This window comes from Scatophagus argus, chromosome 3 (genome assembly GCF_020382885.2).
Source record: "Scatophagus argus isolate fScaArg1 chromosome 3, fScaArg1.pri, whole genome shotgun sequence".
In the NCBI taxonomy this organism is placed as follows: Eukaryota; Metazoa; Chordata; class Actinopteri; family Scatophagidae; genus Scatophagus; species Scatophagus argus.
The window spans coordinates 19865284-19884817 of NC_058495.1; the positions used below are offsets into that span (position 1 = coordinate 19865284).

General features: G+C 40.3%; 1 protein-coding gene across 2 annotated transcripts; it reads right to left on the reverse strand.

Moving 5' to 3' along the window:
• Positions 1–2416: 2416 nt before the first annotated feature.
• On the reverse strand, positions 2417–19477 carry LOC124056769 (monocarboxylate transporter 2-like). 2 transcript variants are annotated; one of them, XM_046384553.1, is made up of 5 exons: positions 19265–19477; positions 18091–18311; positions 13251–13394; positions 10283–11092; positions 2417–5582 (listed from the first exon to the last, which is right to left on the reverse strand). In XM_046384553.1, the coding sequence occupies exons 2-5, from the start codon at positions 18305–18307 to the stop codon at positions 5311–5313; spliced, it is 1443 nt and encodes a 480-aa protein (XP_046240509.1). In that variant the 5' UTR covers positions 18308–18311; positions 19265–19477; the 3' UTR covers positions 2417–5310. The 2 variants fall into 2 exon arrangements, with proteins under 2 accessions (XP_046240509.1, XP_046240511.1); XM_046384555.1 differs by lacking the exon at positions 19265–19477 and adding an exon at positions 18999–19136.
• Positions 19478–19534: the final 57 nt, after the last annotated feature.

Sequence of the window (19534 nt, forward strand, 5' to 3'; positions counted from 1 at the left end):
TTTGTCTCCTATGGACAGAGCCAGGCTAACTGTTTCTAGTCTTTCTGCTGAGCTAAAGTAAGTGACTACAGTGAACGGTTAGAGTCACTGACTTAGACGTCAGCCAATAACCTGATATTTAAGAAAATATTATGAGAGTGATATCAATCTTCCAATTTGTTGGCAAATACATTAATACATAAGCATGTTTCCTGAAATGTTTAATTGTTCTATAACAAGGCCTCCATCATTCCTCCATGACAGCACAGGAAGGATGAGGGCAGCAGGGTTACAGCAAAAAGAAGGACCAAAGGTCAACCTCACACTCAATTATTTCATAATCCTTCCCTGCTGTGGCATATTCATTCATGCTGGATTGTTTTACTCTCAAATGGAAATAAGGAAACCGAGGATATGGTATGAATGAATGATCAAGTAATGGAACCAACTAGATCATTTACTCTAAAGATATTTAAATAGTTCAAAGTCTTCTTTATCTTCGGAGCACTGTTTTGGAATCTGTTTTGGAGATTGAGCTAATCAGTTGTGGAAAACAAATATCACCTTCGTCATAGGAACACGCTGTGACATTTCAAATGGTACCTGCAAAAACTACAATGTAAGCCCTTTTTGATGAACTTTTGCTCAGATGTTAATACAATCACTCCAGTGGGACTCACGCGATACCTGACGTGGCTTATATGGAAATAACACATCTCTAGTGTTATCTAGCGTTATCTCTCGGAGTACTCCCTGAGCAAATAACAAAGCATCTCCATCTCTACTTCAAATCCAAAGGCCATTGTAGGATGCATACAGTGGCCTTTAAGTTTGTATGTGTTCATGTGTGTGTGTGTCCTTGCTCCACTGTGTTTTGTAAGTTTGATCTCACTCTGGCGAGGGAAGCATTACATTGGTAGCCTGTGCTTGCTCAACACCCTGGGCCTATCTAATCTCTGCTGCTCTGAAACATCCCATTCAATTTCTTCTGGTGATAGATGCCACTGCTCTTTGAGCCCTCTGGGAGCACATTCTTTCCCTCCCACTTGCCTCCAGCTCTTCACTTGTGTAAGACCACTCCAAATTCATCAGGTTGACCACCTATTGTAAACAACTGAGATCTGCTCCACGCAGATCCAAAGGTCAGCAGGGCAGATAATCAACACCCAAACACTCTTGTCTGCATTCGTTCCATTTATGTTGACAGATGCTGATGAACACAAATGTTTGGCACACACAGCCAGGGTGTTTTCATGAAGATGTCCGATGACAATCGCACACTCCTGAGTTGGCTACTAGTTGAACAAGCGCTGATGCTTAACTGAAAGCTGTCAGTTCATTCAGTTGCAGTCCTCATTAAGTAAAGAAAGTCAATCACAGCTTCAGTTCCTGTTTATGAACTCACTTTTTTAACTTAATTGCAAACCATTTTGCAATGAAGTTAAATTTTGCAGCATTGTTAGCATATCACCTTTGAACTAAGCACCCATCCTTTTGAGATGTCTTTATTAAAGGTGCCAAGACCCAAACCACAAGGGCTGTGAATTCCAAAGGGAAGTGGAATTTTTCTTCTGAGGAGGCTCACATTAATCTAAGGGGAGGAAAAATATACATGTGGCTTGTGTTTATTAACAGCAGTAACCATGAAAATACTACACAATAAAACAGAATATCAAACTACCCGAAGGTTATTCATAATTTTTGATTTTTTGCCCTCCGCAGTAGTTTTCAACTAGCATCGCATGCTCACCCGACCAACTGCAAGACCCTCTGGAAACTTGAGCATGGAGGACAATGATCACGAAGCTCAGAGAGAACACACGTTGAAGGGAGGGTGGGAAGTAGAGGGGGGTCGACAGGCCAGAGGGGAACAGGAGGTGAAAGGAAATATAATAATGATAAACACATTGCCAGGCACTTTGCCCATCGCCTCGTCTCTGGGGTATCTTTCCACCTTGTCATGTCCAAAGACCTTGCATAATTCTCAGTAAAGGAACAGAAGATAGCAAAAATGTGTGTGAATGTGTGTTTGAACGTGCATCTCTAATTTATTGGCCCACTGATTTGCTGATGTGTGAGACTGCATGCAGCTCAGAGCACTAGCCTGGAACATCCGGGCCTTGCTTCATTAGGTGCTCACGCCCTTAAGCTGCTGACATTTCCAAACTTGTTCCCCAGTCTTCTAATTGTCATGAAAAATTGGACACAGCCACCAACACTGAGAAGCCGGGTGGTAGACCTTGATTTGACGGCATTTCTCTTGTGTCTGAGTGTCATTTACCTCGCTGCTTGAAGGTGGAATGTAAAAAGCTCATGTCCGTCCTTCACTCAGTAAGAGATGAAGGAAATGAAAATGAACTGCTTTGCTGCTGAAACACAAAGTGAGATGACAAAAATCTGTTCGATATACAGTAACACAAGCTTATATAAAACACAATGAAATATATGGGGATTTTATTGACATTAACAATATAGTGTTATTACAACAGCGGTACATTATATACCACATGTGCATAAAATATGTCAGAAATTTAAATAAACTATAATAATCAAACTGGTAAACTAAAGCTTTCATTAAATTCTCTGGGACAGAGAATCCAAAAGCTGCCATCACCTTAAAATGTTAATCTGTAATAACAAGACTTTGGATAATTTGCAGTACAAATTCACTTTTTGTCACTCACTCCCACTCCAAAAAACACATTTCCTCACATGGCCTAATACACCAAGCGTCAAATCAATCAACAGTGCATACAAATGCATTCTCTCCCACCTAACAAATGTCACTGTTAAAGGTCAACACAAAATTATTACATTACTGTGGCTCACACAGCATACTTTCTAATGTTTAAACATAAAAGCTCAAATTAAAAAAATCTATATGGAAGCCCATGAGGGAATATGTTAAAATGACAATGCTAACTTGAAAATGTAAAGCCACAACATTTTTTTCAGACTCCAGACTTAAACTCATCTAAAGTAAATGCAATAGGCTGGGGGTGCTCTTTCACTTATTTTAGTTGAATATTTTATCCACTTTTATCCACAGCAGGTTTAGTCTGTGAAAATGAAATGTCAAACAGCTTCTCCATTTTCATTTTAACATGGTCATAAAATGCCACAAGTACGTGAAAATTGGATTAGTGCATTTTTATTTTAATTTTTCCTCAAAGAACACATAGATATGAGGAAAATCAATAAAATTATATAATTACAACTTGTGTAATTACATTTTCACGTCACATGGTCTTCCACATCGTGACAAAACGTTTTAAAAGACAGTATTACTTGCCGCAGATACCAAACTTAAGTAACAAGTTTTGTTACTGTATGCATGTTACAGGCTTTACTACTTATTTTCAAAGAAGTTTCACTGAACAGTAGCTAAAGAAGAGATAAATCATCTTGTTACACCCTTCATCTGCACATATTGTCCACACTTCAAATGCAAAATATCTCATAGCAGTCCCCTGAGGTTATGGTACATTGCAACAAAAGCAATTACAGTCTTCACAGACAGATTCGATTACTGTGAAATGAACTGTTATGAATGACAAAACAGACAAGAAGGTGTGTGCTTTCATGATTATTTACACATTAGAAGTAAACATTTAAGTATACTCATTTTCAGGTTCATACTTTTAATTACCAAATAATAAAAAAAATAAAAAAATAAAAAAAAGGCTTTATCCTACTGAAGTCAGCCACTGGTCTGGCCAATGGTAAGCTTATGCTGGTAACTGAGAGGCTGAAAGTGGGAAAATGAGTATCCAGAGGTGGGAAATTAGAAACTGACTGATCATTTGAGCAAACTGGTAACTAGGAAACTTATGCTAGCAACCCACTGGATTAGCTACTGCCTCAATTGGTCATTAGCTTTATGCAGCTGGCAAATAGCATGCCAATGCTAGCTGGATTAGCCTTATGTAGTATATGAATTACCAGCCATTTATGGGGAATTACTAAAGTATGCAAGCACAGTAGTAAGGATGACAACATAACAAACACTGCTGGGGTTTAATGTTGCAATGGTAAATTGCTGCCCTCTAAGGTTTGTTTGGAATATTCCTTTTGATAGTTGAGATGTAGATACACTCGGTATTCAGTGGATGGGACGGTGATGCCGAAACCAACAATACACCAGATAGGAAGGGAAGTCTGACTGGTGTTAACAACACACATGTTCTGATAGATGAAATAAGCAAAATAGAAAGGATGGTGTTTAGACATATGGGGGACATGCAGTATGTGAATGACCTTTATGATTCCCTCCCATATGTTGAGGCTATGCGCATTTCAGCATTTTCTGGCAAATTTTGTCCAAAAGCAGAGATGATGACACTGATTGACTTTTTCTGACTAGTTCTTCGTAACAGCAGGCCGACATTCCTGGCTATAAATTAAATACTGAAACATCTACTGATGAATTAGTGAAAAGTTTGGTAGAGACATTCATAATGCCCAGGCACTGACTTTTCCAGCATGCAGCTGATGTTTGAATATCTCAACAATTTCTGGATGGGCTGCCATGAAATTTGTAACAGACATTCATTCCTCAAAATGACTTGTAACACTTAAGTGGAGCCCTGAGAAATTACTTTTTTTGAAAATTAATGGCATAACCATCAGCCATTAATAACAAATGTTAGCATGCTAACACACCATATCAAGATGGTGAATATGGCAAACATTATATCTGATCAGAATCAGCTAACATTGTCAAAGCTTCACTGTACCTAAATACAGCCTTACAGAGCTGTGACTACAGGCACTTGATTTAAAAGCTTAATCAAAAGTCAAAATGACTGTTGACTGACAACGTTAATGACTGAATGTTTCCATCCACCTGTCTTACGCGTGTTTTCAATGTGTGCATACACAATGTAAGGTGACATGGAAACAGACAGCCAATAAATCGCGACACTGCATGTGACCTACATGCTAGTTGGAGACCAAAAAAGGTAGCAGACAAAAATAAACTGGTGAGGAGACTGTAACCTTCCTCGAATTATCACAACACAAAAAGAAATGTTTCATTTCTGTTATGTTTTTACATTGCTTTCCACTGTTTCATGTTTGACAGGGACTCTTAATTATGTAATCTCATTTTCCGCTCTTCTTCTGTAATGATTTAATGTCACCTGCCAGGAGAATTAACGCTGCTACTACCGTTATTTGGTAATACATGGAAGCGCATTCATTCTGGAAATTCGGTTTAAATTTGTGCTACAATTAGATGAAAACCTGGCTTGGGAAAACAGTGGAAAGAGTAACTGCACTGCATTAAGACCCACATGCCCCTGACAAGCATACTAAATAGAGGAATCACATTTAGTTTGGTGTTTCTGCATTCTCTGGACACGGATCTTGCTGGGCTCCGTTCGGCTTTTTAGTCTCAAGCTCAGCTTGTTTCATCGATGCCTCAGTGGTCTGGTTCTCCGTGTTTTTTTGGTTCTGCTCTCTGTCCCTTGCTGTCTTCTCTTTTTCCAGCATGTGATAGTGGTAGATGTTCATGACAAAGAGGAAGACCCCACCAGTCGCAATCACAGAACCAGACATGAGGAAAAGGTACTTGTAGTCACCACAGATGTCCACCAGTAACCCTGTGTGAAGAAGTGCAAAGAAATTACTTGCTTTCTCATCAAGTAAGCGTCAGTTCTGTTCATTTAATGCAGCACTATGTCTGTATAAGTAAAATGACACTTGGAAAAGCTGTACATCGTGACCAGAAAAACACACTGAACAGCATCTTCACTTGACCACTAATCAAGTTTGAAGGGGAAGAGCCAGACCAAACTTGATTTGGCTTATGGGTGTGTGCAATGGAGTGAGAGTGACCACAGTCCAATTTGAGAAGGGCCATGTCGGAAATGACAGAGGGCCATAACACCCTTCCTGGCTCACCCTACATCTCCGAGAAGGCAATTTGGACGGCTGCTACTGAAACGAATCAGAAGAGAGGCCTATTCTCAGAGCCATAAATATCAGGGCCAATTCTGCAGAAAAGTGACAAATGTAGTTTAGATCAGATTTAAGCCCCCTGGTTTTCTGAGTCTTAACTGCACTCCACCTCAGCCCGACCCCCTCTGCCTCCAGACATGGATCGATGGGCCAGTGTTGCTGTCCCTGTCAGTCTCAGTATGTATGACAGTCTGTCCATCTTGCTGCATTACAATCCTCCTTTATCCCATTTGAGTACCTTATTGAATCATTGGAAGAGTGATTCAATATCTGAATTATTTTTAGAAGTAACATATTCTCTTTATGGTCCTTAAAGTCACCTAAATTGTCAGATACACTATAAATACATTCAAGAAAGATATATATATATTTTTTATTTTCCTTAGCATTCTCACTGACAAAGAATATTTAATTTGTAAACCGTTTGTATATCATCACATTATCAACAAACTCAACTCAACTCCCCCAACCTTTAAGAAATCTTTGTTTATGACTGCTGGGTTGAATTAGGACCCATTTTTTTTGCACAGTAGTATCTAATATAAATATGTTAAAGGAAAGTGTCTAGTACACATACGATGATAATGATGTTTGCGTGTGAACGCATTGTAACACAGTAGGAGGGGTCACTTTGCATTTGCATCAATTTCAGCCGTCTCAGAGCACTGATTGATAGCACTCATCTGGTGCGTGTATGCCAATGACCATCACCCTCATTAAGACAGTCCTTGATTGGCTGAGCAGTAATTAAGTCCATCTGGCATAGTCACCTCTTTTTTAATGTATTTGCAGCTTAATTATGGCCCAGGTACAGGACTTCAATGACAAGAGTTTGAATTGAGCATCATTAAACACCCAAAGCAAAAGGCTAATTACACCCACTTACCTCACTTCCTCCTAATTGGATTGACCTGGAGGTTTGGGAGAGCAGTAACAAGCAATATAGTAAAGGGAGACATAACGATTGTGCCCTCTGGAGGAGAATGTTAGACATGCAGGGAGGCACTTATTTACCCTATTAAATGAGTGCCTCAGAACAGGGTCGCACCAGACAAACTAGGGGGCCTATAAATTTTCACCTCATTAAAACTCAGGTTGGAGGCATAGGAAAAGTTTGTCAGTAGGCTGATAAGCACAGCTGATTAAGTCATGTGCTGCTACAGTACTGTATGTCCTCAGTGTATTCAACTAGGACACTAAAGAGAGTTCTAGGTGAAAGTTGTCAAAATGATTGGTGCAGGAGATGAGTTCTAGCCATATTGATAGTTTGTTTTTTCTTTGCCTGGCAGTTTTTAAAGCACATCAGTTTACAGTTCACACTGTGTGCTATTCAACAGACTGAAATGAATGCAAAATATCTGTGTATAATAACAATACTGTAACCCTAATTATCACAATCATATACAGTATTCACCCACGTAAACACAGCCAGCCACTCAGGACGAGCCAGCCAGAACACACAGGGACCCCATCATATACAAGGACATGAATCCGCCACCAACTATCCTCCACCCTCTTTAATCAATAGCACTATTTGTTGAAAGTAGAGGGCGGAGCCTGTGCTTATAGAACTAGGGTTACAATATTGTAACCGTTTGTTTGATCTCAAACAAGCTCCACCCTCTGTTGGACTGTTTGGATGGAATGTGTTGAGTTTGATGAAAAACTGCCCTGCCACGCCCTGACCGGCTAAGGGATTACTGTCACAGCCCACTTACCTGTTCATAATCCAAGCCACTACAATGGAGAACTAAGGATAAGAAAAATAGTAAGTGGGGAAGCCCAATACAACCTGGCACAATGGTCAACATCAGTGGGCAGTGACACACAGATGTTGCTAGAGATCATTTTGAGCGAAATAAACTGCAATTAATTTATTTTGTATTACAATTTCTAGGCTAAGTAAGATCCAGTATGATGTGATTAACAGTATGACCTACAGGAGCCCTCAAATGTAAGAAACTGTAAAAATGTCTTTTAAAAGACAAGTTGATGTCCTCAATGATGTCTTGTTTAGTCCCATCAACAACATAAAAAACAGATATTTAGTTTACACTGATATAAGAGAGAAAAGGAGCAAATTCCTACAACTGACTGAAAAAGGGAATTTTCAATTAAAAAGGGATTAACTGAATACCAAAATAGTTGGCTGAGGTTTATGTTTTCTCTACTGACTGAATAATCAACTGATCATTTCAGCTTCAAACTTGACCTGTTTTGACTAACGAGTAACAAAGTTTCATAAGTTCTGTGTCACACCTTCGTTAATAAATCAAAGTACCATCGCTCAAGGACCTCGTTTATTTTTGACACGCAAAAAACCATCATTCAAAGATGTAAAAAAAAAAAAAATTAAGATTATTTCACAACACATTGGCTACCTCTGCAGTTAGCACTGATGCATTTGATTTTCCTGCATATTTTGGTAGCTGTTCCAGAGTACAACAGCGAGACCTCAATTCAAAGTGCTTTTGTTCTATTGATTACAAATTGGCACCTGAAAACAATTTTCCCCAGTGGCTCCTTTCAGAGACTATCACTGTCATTAGGGTCCATTCTTTCAGTTTTTACTCAGTCACAAGAGAATTTTTTTATAGTGGGGTTTCCACAAGTGCACTTATCTTAAAAATGGCAAGGTAGCAGAGAGGGTAAACAATACCCTTCTGATTACACAGTTATTTAGACCATGAAGATAGCTGTCCAACACTTCAATCTAAAGCCCTATCAGAGACAGAGAATGCTGGTGATGAAACTCAGCAGATGAAAGGGAAGCTTTTTCTTGGATTTGATGGACCGGTAAGCAAAAACTGTTAAATAATTCAGCTTATAGCTCGTTTCTGAGCAATTAAGTGAGTCTGACCCATTTGGAAGCGATCAAGATCAATATTAAGGAGGCGGGCGTGAGGAGGATAATTTACAAATTCATATTGTTTTGAATACTCAAATAGCTTATTGGAGATTAAGGATTTAACCAAGGACATTTGTGACAGCCAGTGATCTTATGAAGGTAGATGACCTCCGAAGCATCCATGGATACTATGTGGAAATGTCCGAGGCTGTTTCCATTACCACAGACTAAAGAATTTTTAAATATAAAAAAAAAAACAAGAGAGCAGCTTCGGGGTTTGTTGTACGTAGTTGATACCCAGGTATGGGCCACACACTCATCTGAGCACAGGCAGGTTAGTTTGGTGCAAGGGCTTTAAAACCGAACGAGTGGCAGGGGGTGGAGGGTGAGGGTGGAGGAAAAGATGTGAGGAGAAGATACTATGCGAGTTGAAAGGGACAGGTGCATGCTGCTGTTCCAAAAAATAGCAATATTTATTTTAGTTAGTTATTGCAATTTGGCCATAACACAGTCAGCAGTTGGAGCAGCAGCAGCTGTGAAACTCAACTCATGAGGGCAGTTAAAGCATCAAGCCAATTCAGCACATGTATATGGAGAAACCCCAGCACTAAAAGCTCAGTCGGCAGTTCAGGTGAACAGATGATGAATTAGTTAATTTGATAAATACTAGCAAGGCACGCCCTCTAAAACGTATAGTTCATCTCAAATTCTCATATTAAAAAGAGCACAAGACAACAGCTCTGCCTTTTTACACGATCGACATAACAACATCACTCAACACCTACATCTTTCACACTGTTGTTAATGTCACTGCTGTTATTTGCTTGAGGAAATGTCATTCGGGTCTTTTGGAAGCGTAGTATGCAAATGCAGAAAAAGTAGATGATGCACACAAACCTCAGCGTCTTAGCATTGTGTTCCAAATGTTCCTTCATTTGTATGGAGGCCAAATCCTACAGCAGACGTGTCATACAAGCCTGAACAATGAGAGCAGCCGGCTTCTTAACAGCAATAAATAACCATGACCAATTACTACTTCTTGTGGAACACTCATGTACCCCAAAACACCCCTTCTCGCCAGTGATAATCCTGCTCCCTCTTATAGTAATGACAGCCTGGCAGGCAACTGAACTCTACTGCAACATAATGCACAGCACATGACTATGACTGAGATAAACACACAAAGGGAGAAGGAAAAAAATTCTCTTTGCTGTATTGTTTGCAGAAGAGCCTGCTTGAAAGTGGCAATTTGTTTCGTCTGTAACAAAGGAGTTTTCCATGTGTGTTTATGTGTACATTATTCACTCCCTCGTGGCACTTCAGCTGCAGAAAGGTGCAGTATAACGCAATCCAAAGGGAGCTGAAACCAAACAATCGCGCCTGTGCTGACATTCAACAATCCAGACAGACACGGAACTGTTTTGTTGAGAGCTCTTGTTTTTTTTCAGGGAGTCAGCCTAATTCTGTCATGACTGTAAATAGATGCATAGTTACCTGCAACAGGTGGTCCCACTAGCACGGGGATGCACTCGATGATGGTGACCAGTCCAACTGCACTGGAGAAGCGTTCATTTCCCATCAGGTCCATCAGACATTCAAATATCATGGCAAAAACCATGCCAAAACTCATTCCAAAAAGCACTGTATAAACGACCAGTAGGGCATAAGTCTTCATCAGTGGGCACACTAAGTGGCATACGCCATTGAAAACCATGGCAAAGCCAAAGAAGTACTGTATTCTGGGTCTGATCCACCGACTGTTGGCTACCAGGCCTGTGCCAGGCCGAATAAACATGTCCACAAAGCCCATAATAGAGAGGAGGTAGGCTGCAGAGTACTCTTCTACGCCCTGGCTAACGGCATAGGCCGACAAGAACACAATAGGTCCATAGGCACCAAAGATGAACATCACATTCCCAATAAGGTATATAACAAAGCCCCTATCCTTGAAAAAGGACAAATCAAACAACTTCTTCGCATTCTTCTTCCAGCTTAGTTTTAGCTTAGAGCTGCTGTCATTTGGCTGTTCCTCCTCTTGTACTGCACAAGGAGACGGTTTACAAAGCAGAATAACAGGTCTCATCAGGGCCCCAGCGACACAACAATTGAGGATCAGACCCCCGAGAATAAGGAAACTTCCTCTCCAACCAAACTTATCCAGTAAATATTGGGTGACAGGGGAGAGCACACATAAGAACACTGGACTCCCAGCCATAGCTAGTCCGTTGGCTAAAGGGCGCTTGGCCAGAAAATATTTGCTGATGATGGTGAGAGATGCATTGAGGTTTAAGGAGTGTCCAAAACCTGTGGGAAGACAGAAAAAAAAACTGTCACATTTCGAAAATCCTCAGTAAGAAAACCTTTCCTGAAGATAAACTCCAAAGGGTACTCACTAAATTAAATCACTACTGATTCTGCCTGGTGCTCGTTAAGGTTTCATCTCATTTCACTTCTGCTGGCTAAAATCTCATTACAGAACGCTGGAATTATTTCAGAAATAAATTTCTCCATTTCTGTGGAAATGAATTAGAGAGCCTGGGTAATAGATTCACTCACTTGCTTTTTTTTTTAAGTCGAAAATTGAATTTAACAGCACCATATTTTCCATGAAGATGAAGAGCTACAGGTAGATAGGTTAGAGTGCTATATTTTCACTTCCCAGTGTCTATTTAATTATCTTCTTTAAATCCATGATAATTCAAGAGAAAATGCTTTGGGTTTTTGGGATATGGATCACCATATAAAGACACAGAAAAAATATACTTTAGCAGCACTCTTCTTCATTAAACAGTTTCAGTGTTTCGGTTATCCTTCGATACACAATTAACACAGAAATTACACACTGCTTTGCATTAGTTTAAAATAATGTAATTCACAAAAGAATGTCAATAAATTGCTATTGCAAGTAAGGTTTACAGTCACTACAAGCACTGAAACACATGTGTTTGGACAGTTATTCACCATTTTGATGGCTACTGTCACCATTACAACTTTTTTGCTCTGCAGAGCCTCTCCCTCAAAAAGTTTATTACATGAACATGTTTTCTTCTCCCACATACTCCAAAACGTGAACCATTGCTTAAATATCCAATATGCTGACCTCTCTGCCTCTTATGCACGTCTAAGTGTTTTTCTTCCCTGTGTTATCACAATAAAGCTTACCTGAACTTTTAGCCACTAAAAAGCAGCGCTCTCAACACAAAAAAGACAACTAAATTTGAAATCTTGACTGTGAGATGGTATAAGTACTTACTCAAATAAACTCATTGATCGTTTTGTGTTTTTCAACTAAATCTTACACAAAAATCTTATCTTTTTGTATACATGCGTGTATTTTTATACATGTGTGTAAGCATGTCTGCCTGTCTGTTAGATGAAGCTGCCTAATGCCTGTGTCAGTGTGCCATGGCACAGGGGAGCAGTGCAGGGCACACATATGCCCCCGGGCATCACACATGGCCCAGCCACTTGCTGGGCCTATTAATCCTTCACAGCAGTCCTTGGCAGGGTAATGAGCCTCACAGTTTACCACAGAGCCCCCATGTGACGACCATGATGGGAGCCTACAGGAAAGCAAAGACGGCCACGGAAGACCATTCTCGCTGGGATCAGGGACTGTTCTGTCTTAATTACCTTCTTGGTTCTGGTCCCCTTGGTGCTCTAACTGCACCCCAGGAGCTGAGGCAGGTTCCCTGGGCCCCAGCAAACAGTACAAGAGCTGAGTAAAAAGAAGCAAGTCTGGAAAGCCAAAGGTTTCTACCTACCCCAGATGTACTAAAGCAGGGCTGATGGGAATGGCAAGCAAACAAGTAAACAAGTCAAGGAACCATGGCATGAAATTTCACTATACAGACAAAAGTATCCAGACTTAGACTTAGACTCAGACTTCTTTATGGGACTGTTTTTCAGAGGTTAGGCTTGGCCCTTACTCCCAGGGAAAGGAAATCTTAATGCTCCAGCATACCAAGACATTTTAGACAATGCTATGCTTCCAATTTTATGGAAACACTTTGGGGAAGGCCCTTTTCTACTCCAGCAAGACTGTGCCCCAGTGCACAAAGCAAAGCTCCATAAAGACATGGTTGGATAACTTTGGTGTGGAAGAACTTGAACTTGTACTGCATAAATGGGCCAAATTTCCCATAGAAAACACTCCAAAATTTGGTGGAAAGCCTTCCCAAAGGAGTAGCAGCTGTTATATATAGAAAGCAATGTCATTAAAGTCCTTGTTGGTGTAGTGAATAGGTGATTTATTACTTTTGTCTATATAGTGCATTATTTACTTGACTAGAAACGCACTGGTATTTTCTTTTAGTTTTGGGTTGTGAATCAACTTACTGTCTAAGGATCCCCAGGGTGGACTGAAAGCAGTAAAATCAACCGAGCTGAGGCCTTTCAGAAAGCAGTGTCACAAGATATTATAAAGAAAGGAGCATATTTCCAAATTATACAAGCACTGTACCTCCAATGATGCCAATGCAAATGTAGATGGAAATGATGGAGTTCCCAAAAGAAGCTGTTGCCATGGACAACCCACACATCAGTCCACCCACTATGACTACTGGCCGGCTTCCAAAGCGAGTGACCAACATACTGCTCACTGGTCCTGCAGAGAGAAGGGGGAAGACAAAGAGAGCATTTCAGAATAATCATATGTTGCATCTCAACATAAATGAATAGTAATTAATTTAATTCCTGCAAGTGAACAAGGGTTCACACGACTGCAACAGCTCTCACTCTAGATCTAAACCAAGGGCAAAAGGACATCACAGTGGTGATAGAACACCACACATTTGCGTCCACTGCAAATCAACCTGGTTGCTCATTATACTCTCCCCTGAAAAAGTCAAATACTACACTCAGTGATCAATCAACAATTAAACAGCCTTTTATATGCTGTCATTCTTCACTTCATTCATAACCTTGCCTGAAAGAGTGACACTGCGCCATCAGTGGTTCTGCAGCACACCACACTGAAAACTTCTTTCTTCTCCTTGCTATAAAGACATATATGTATGTGTATGTGTGTGTGTGTGTGTGTGTGTGTGTGTGTGTGTGTGTGTGTGTGTGTAGACCAATCAAACAATCCATTAATGATCAGCTTCTGGGTGCTTGGAGAGCTTTACAACATAATTTCCTTGAACTGAATGTCACAACTTTGGAGCTGAAACCTCAAAACCAATTTACTTATTATTAACAAATTACCAGTTATTACCAATTAAATGACCAATCATTTCAGCTGTGCAGTACAGAGAGTTTTGAGACGAAATTAAAGACGCACCTAAACTTTTCTGTGGTCACAATCTTCGACCATCTGAAATATCCCTTCAAAAATATCATCATGTTTGCTGATTTCATGAGCCGCGCATTGAAAAAAACACATTAATACACATACAAAATGAGCAAAACTTCATCACAGCTGAGTCGCATGTTTTCTCTTTTTATCTAACTTCACACTCATATGTACAGAACTGTCCTCGACGCCCCTATGTGCTGTACCACTGTAACTACATCACATGAAATAAAAATATCCATCCCACTGTTTATACAGTTAACCAGGTGCCTGCAGGGGTCAAAGATAGATCATCTTTCTTTCCGTAGCTGTGTCACAATAGGGCATCTCCAACACTACCACCATTTCTACTTCCATTATAACTTTATCATTCAGACTCCTTGAGTCAGAGGTTCTCTGGAAAGGCTGTCACATCTCTCCCATGGGGATCGGGTGTCAGACCCCAGTGTGCTGAACCTTCCTCTGATATATTCCCCCTGTCTCTCTCCTCCACTGGGTGACATTGCTGAAGCCTTTCCAAGGACAATATGATAAAGCCCTGTGCCTGAGCCACAGTGGAGGGGAATATTTCACCAGTAAGGCCTCTCTGAGTTGGGTGCAGGTGAGTCACACACCCTGTTCTCCTGTAACCTTGAAAATGGCTACGGACCAATTTGCGAAGAGACTTTTGAGTTTGTCGTGTTTTGTGTGATCTAACATGCCACAAATACCAACAGTGTGAACTGAGACAAAAACACACACACTGTGGACAAGACATTTCAGGTTTCTCAGACCGCCGTGCCTGTTGTGAAAGCTGTGATGTAGCAGGTGTACCGTGTGTGACATAAGCTCAGGTGCAGTTGTCTTGCTGGATCCCCACCCTGACACATGAAGATATTCACTCATACATCACACAAACCCTTTATTCTGCTAAAATTAGGGTTGAAATGTTGCAAAAGATGGACTTGCTGAACCTTTAATAGATATAAGGCTGGAGGTCTAATGTGGATCCAACAACTCAGAGCTTCCAGCCGTTTGATATCTGTCAACCAGTCCTCATAGATCATAGACAGTGACAAGCATACAATATGTGAGCTAAGCAGTAGAGACACACTGTTCTCATTACAAAATCATCTATTATGGATGGGTACTTGCACATATTTGACTGACCAATGCAGCACCTTGCCAGAAGACATTTCACTGAGTTCCAGCAGTGTGCTCCATCGACTGAGGAGTCCCATTCATATAAATGTGTGTGTGTGTGTGTCTGTATGAACACAGCCTACAGGGGTCACAAGATTTATCTGGTCATAAGATTATTACATGATGGGAACAAAGATGAAAAAACTACATCAAATTACGCTTATTGTTGCAAAGTTTCTGAAAATTTTTTGTTTGCGTTTTAAAGGCACATGATGTCATTTCTGACAATAACAAAAGACCGAGTCTGATGACATGAGGTATTGTGGGATCAATGGGTCATTGTCAGCACTGTTAAACAACCAAAATCTATCTGACCTGACTCAGGCAGAAATGGTCACAGATAAGGTAATTTTTTAAAGTTGTATTCACATTACGTTCAGTCACATTTATTCACATTCTATCAATTCATTCTAATGGAAAACGGGCAACGTTCAACAATATTATTAATATTTTACCCTTGTCTTGTGTGAGCAGCCAATAGTAATGTTACTGTTGAAAAAGAAAAAGGAAAACTACTCATAAATGACAGAATAAACACTGTCATTGTAAACAGTTAAATTTAAGTCAGGTGAGAAGTGCATGCTAACATCATTCCTCCTATTATGCACTCTGAAGTATTTCAGTGGGTGCAGTTACTCATGTGAACTCAATTTGTCAATTATATATCTGGGTAGAGAGAACAACGGTTGTTTTCTTTGTAGACAAGACAAACACCAAATGGCTGCTATAAAACTGGGATCTTCTTCTGATGCCAACTGATGAGTAAATACGTAGCACTAACTACTTCAGGCGTGCACATCTGCAGTCAGCTGGCCGCTAGCTACAGTCTATGTGGTGTGTTCAAGTGCAACTTTGAATGGAAGATGTGAGGGGATTTAAAGGGCGTTTGATCAGGAGACCATTATCGGTGCTAGTTCTCAGAGGTGAAGTTGGTATGTCAGAGCCCTGAGGGAACAAAATACAATCCAAAAAGAGAAAGAAGGCCGAGAGATTGAAAAAAAAAACAGTCAGTCTGGTTAACCTGCAGGCTGTTATATGCAGGCCAATACAAATTCATTCTCTAGTCATGTAAAGAGTATTGATTTAGAGGTGTTGGCTACAGAAACTGAGATGGCCTAAAGGTATGAAACGTCACATTTCACAGAATGCCAAACAGCTCTGCTGCACCCCTGCATTCAAAGTATTTATGGTAACCATAAGTAACAAAAAAAAAAAAAAAAAGTACAGCAATGACAAAGACACACGGCAGTATATAAACAGTATGTACACATAAACATTCCATGATTCATCCACCAGAGAGGACTGTTTTCGGCTTTAAGATGTCATCTCGGTACATATCGGGACAAACGCCCCAGATCTCAATGCGATCAAGCATCTGTGGGAGGCGCTGGAAAAAGTGTGATCCATGGAGGTCTTACCTCGCAAACCCACAGGACCCAAATCAGCCACAACATTAAAACGCTGCGTCTGTGTTTTTAATGCTGCGGCTGATCTGTGCATTTCGAACCGTGCTCACAACTCATTTACAACACAACAACGTATTGTTGAATCAAAACATTTTTTTGAAGTATAGGGATACAAAATGTGTTTGAAAACCAGCAAAAGTGAACATGATTGGTTGTTATTTTTTACTGGTGGCGGGGGGGACTCTGAAAAGATTTTGATAAAGTGATCAATACAAATGCTGTGTTGCTGCTGCGTGAATGACAGTGTGGCCTTGACTGCACTGAAATACAAGCTAGTCATTGCTGTGCGATGAGCAGAGCAAACCACACCTGCCAGATACAGTAGAGTCTATAGCTAAAGCATGGCATTATTATGTCTTTCCCATAGCCCTGTGGAGTTTTCTTTTTAAAAAAAAAAACAAAGATTGTTTGCAATCACTGTTACTTGCCAAAATTCATTGCGTGTTTAGCACATTTCCTTGTTTATTTAAGTATTTTAAAGACAGTATTCCTTACATGTATGTTTACGAGCCTGCAGTCTTTTTATTCCCTACCTTTGCTGGTGAACTGCAGCTTATCTACCAGCTGATCTGCAGAATAGTGTGATAACTTTTGCAGGAATGTGTACTGCATCGCTCCTGTATATGCATATCAACAAAACATGGACCCACGTTTCACAACTCCACAGGAAAGCTTTAAGCTCTACTCGAACAAGCATGAGCTACAGCGCTTCTACTTCCTGTTAATGCCACTGTACCAAAATTGTCTGCAATTCATTTAAAGGGCACTCGCAATGTAGTCCTCAGTGAACATGAGCGAATGGAGCTAAATGGCTCAGAAAATTATTTACACCTATTTTAAGAAAAAAAAAAGCACAGTTTTATTTTATTTTTTGCAATAGTATAGATTATATATCAAAACTGAAATGAAAAAATACTAATTACCTTTTGTTTTTCTTATGGAGAAGATGGTTTTGCAAAAAAAACACACTAGCATTCCGCTAATGTATGCTGATTGGTCAGTTAACAATTTACGATTACTAGCAACTAGCTGAAAAATCTAATCTAATGGAACTATATCCTGTCTCTACCGCAGCAAAGCATTACAGACCGAGAACACATAAAGAAATATGTATACTGAAATAAAGTGAGACCATGCCCTTCCAACTATAAACTTAACAAGCAGGCTATACAAATATATGAGCTCCTAGATGAGAGTGATACCAAGCAGTGCACACATACGAGTTCAAAGTCAACTAAAAGTAATCCTGATCTGTGAAAGATGCAACAGTGATAGTTTCTTCACAGGGATGCTGCTGACAATATTTATTATTTTTCTAGGTGTGCAGAATGAGGCAACAAATACTGAGTGAACCAACTCACCGCCTCCATACATGGCAGCTAGCATGATAGAAGAAATCAAAGCTATTTCACTGTAGCTGGTCCCCAAGTCCTCTTGGATCTCTTTGAAGAAAATGGAGAGGACTTTGGGCATGCTGTAAGCAAATCCAATAGAAATGTGGGCCCCGAACACCACCATCCAGCCCCAGCCACCATCAAGGGGTTTGCAGCCAAAATCATCTGTTGGAGCAGGGGGCATGTTCCTGTTCAAAGAGCAGAAAGAAAAAAACAAAAACACAAGTTACGTGACACTCTATGATCAAAACAACAAGATGTTGTAACTTATCAAACACATTTCAACCAAAGCTTAATTACGCACGATGGGCAGTAAAAGCGTGCAGAACTTATTGTTTTGCTTAAACTGCATGACCTTATTAATATCAGCAAACGAGCAGCCAAATTTCAAAATAAAAGACTGAACATAACGCTCCCACATTAATCGGTATGTATCTTTAATAGATGGACAACACGTTACGACAACTAAATCAAAGTTTTTGTGCTTTCTGTCGCTGTGAAAAGGTTTGTTTACCTAACACGTGTTTGTAAACACAACAGTAGCCTATGACCACATCGACGTAGAAATATAATAGTATCGGTTACATGACTACTTCAACGGAATATTATCCACATGGGCCCAAGTTAGTCAGTGGGTCTTTGAATCGTTACGTGTTGTTTAGCCTTAAGGGCCGAACAGAGACAGCACATGACAGTCTGCTTAATTAATGACGTTAACAGACAAAACCGTAAAACAGCTGTAGTATTAAACAACTGCAGTTTCGGATGAAATTCTCTATCTGCTCAGCAGTCTACAGGGGAAGTTACATCTGGTATGTCATATAATGTCACTGAATTCACGAAAACTACAACAAGTAACAACAACAAACGCTTACCACTTTTTTTCCTCCCTCAAAAACACAGTTTACACGCCAATAACAAACTGCTGCAACTGAGACGTTCACTGGCGTAAAATGGGGCGAACATTTTGAATGAAACAAAAGGAGTCGGACCAGGAGGGTGGGGGTGGGGGGGTGGAGGCGATACTTCACACGTGGACAGTGATCGATAACAGTGACACAACGTAACTGCGGTATTAAATCTGTAACTTTCAAACTGTTGAAGGCAGATAAGTTGACGGATGTAAAAACGCAGACCTTACCTTTCATTAAGCGCCTGCTCAGCCCGTTTGCCTGTACAAAAGTCACTGACTAAAGCTCCAGCCTGCTGCTTTATTTGACGTCTGGTCACGTGTCACACCGAGTGGCCCCGAGGGCTTCGTCGCAGTTTTGTCTAGTTTCAGTATGATTAGTACAGAATTGGCTCCTTTGAAAGTTGTTTAGCCGACAAGTCACATTGCTGCCGTCTGTAGCAGTCTGGCGGTGTATCAACACGTGGTGCAAGACTAAGTTAGCACAGCCGGCTTTGACTA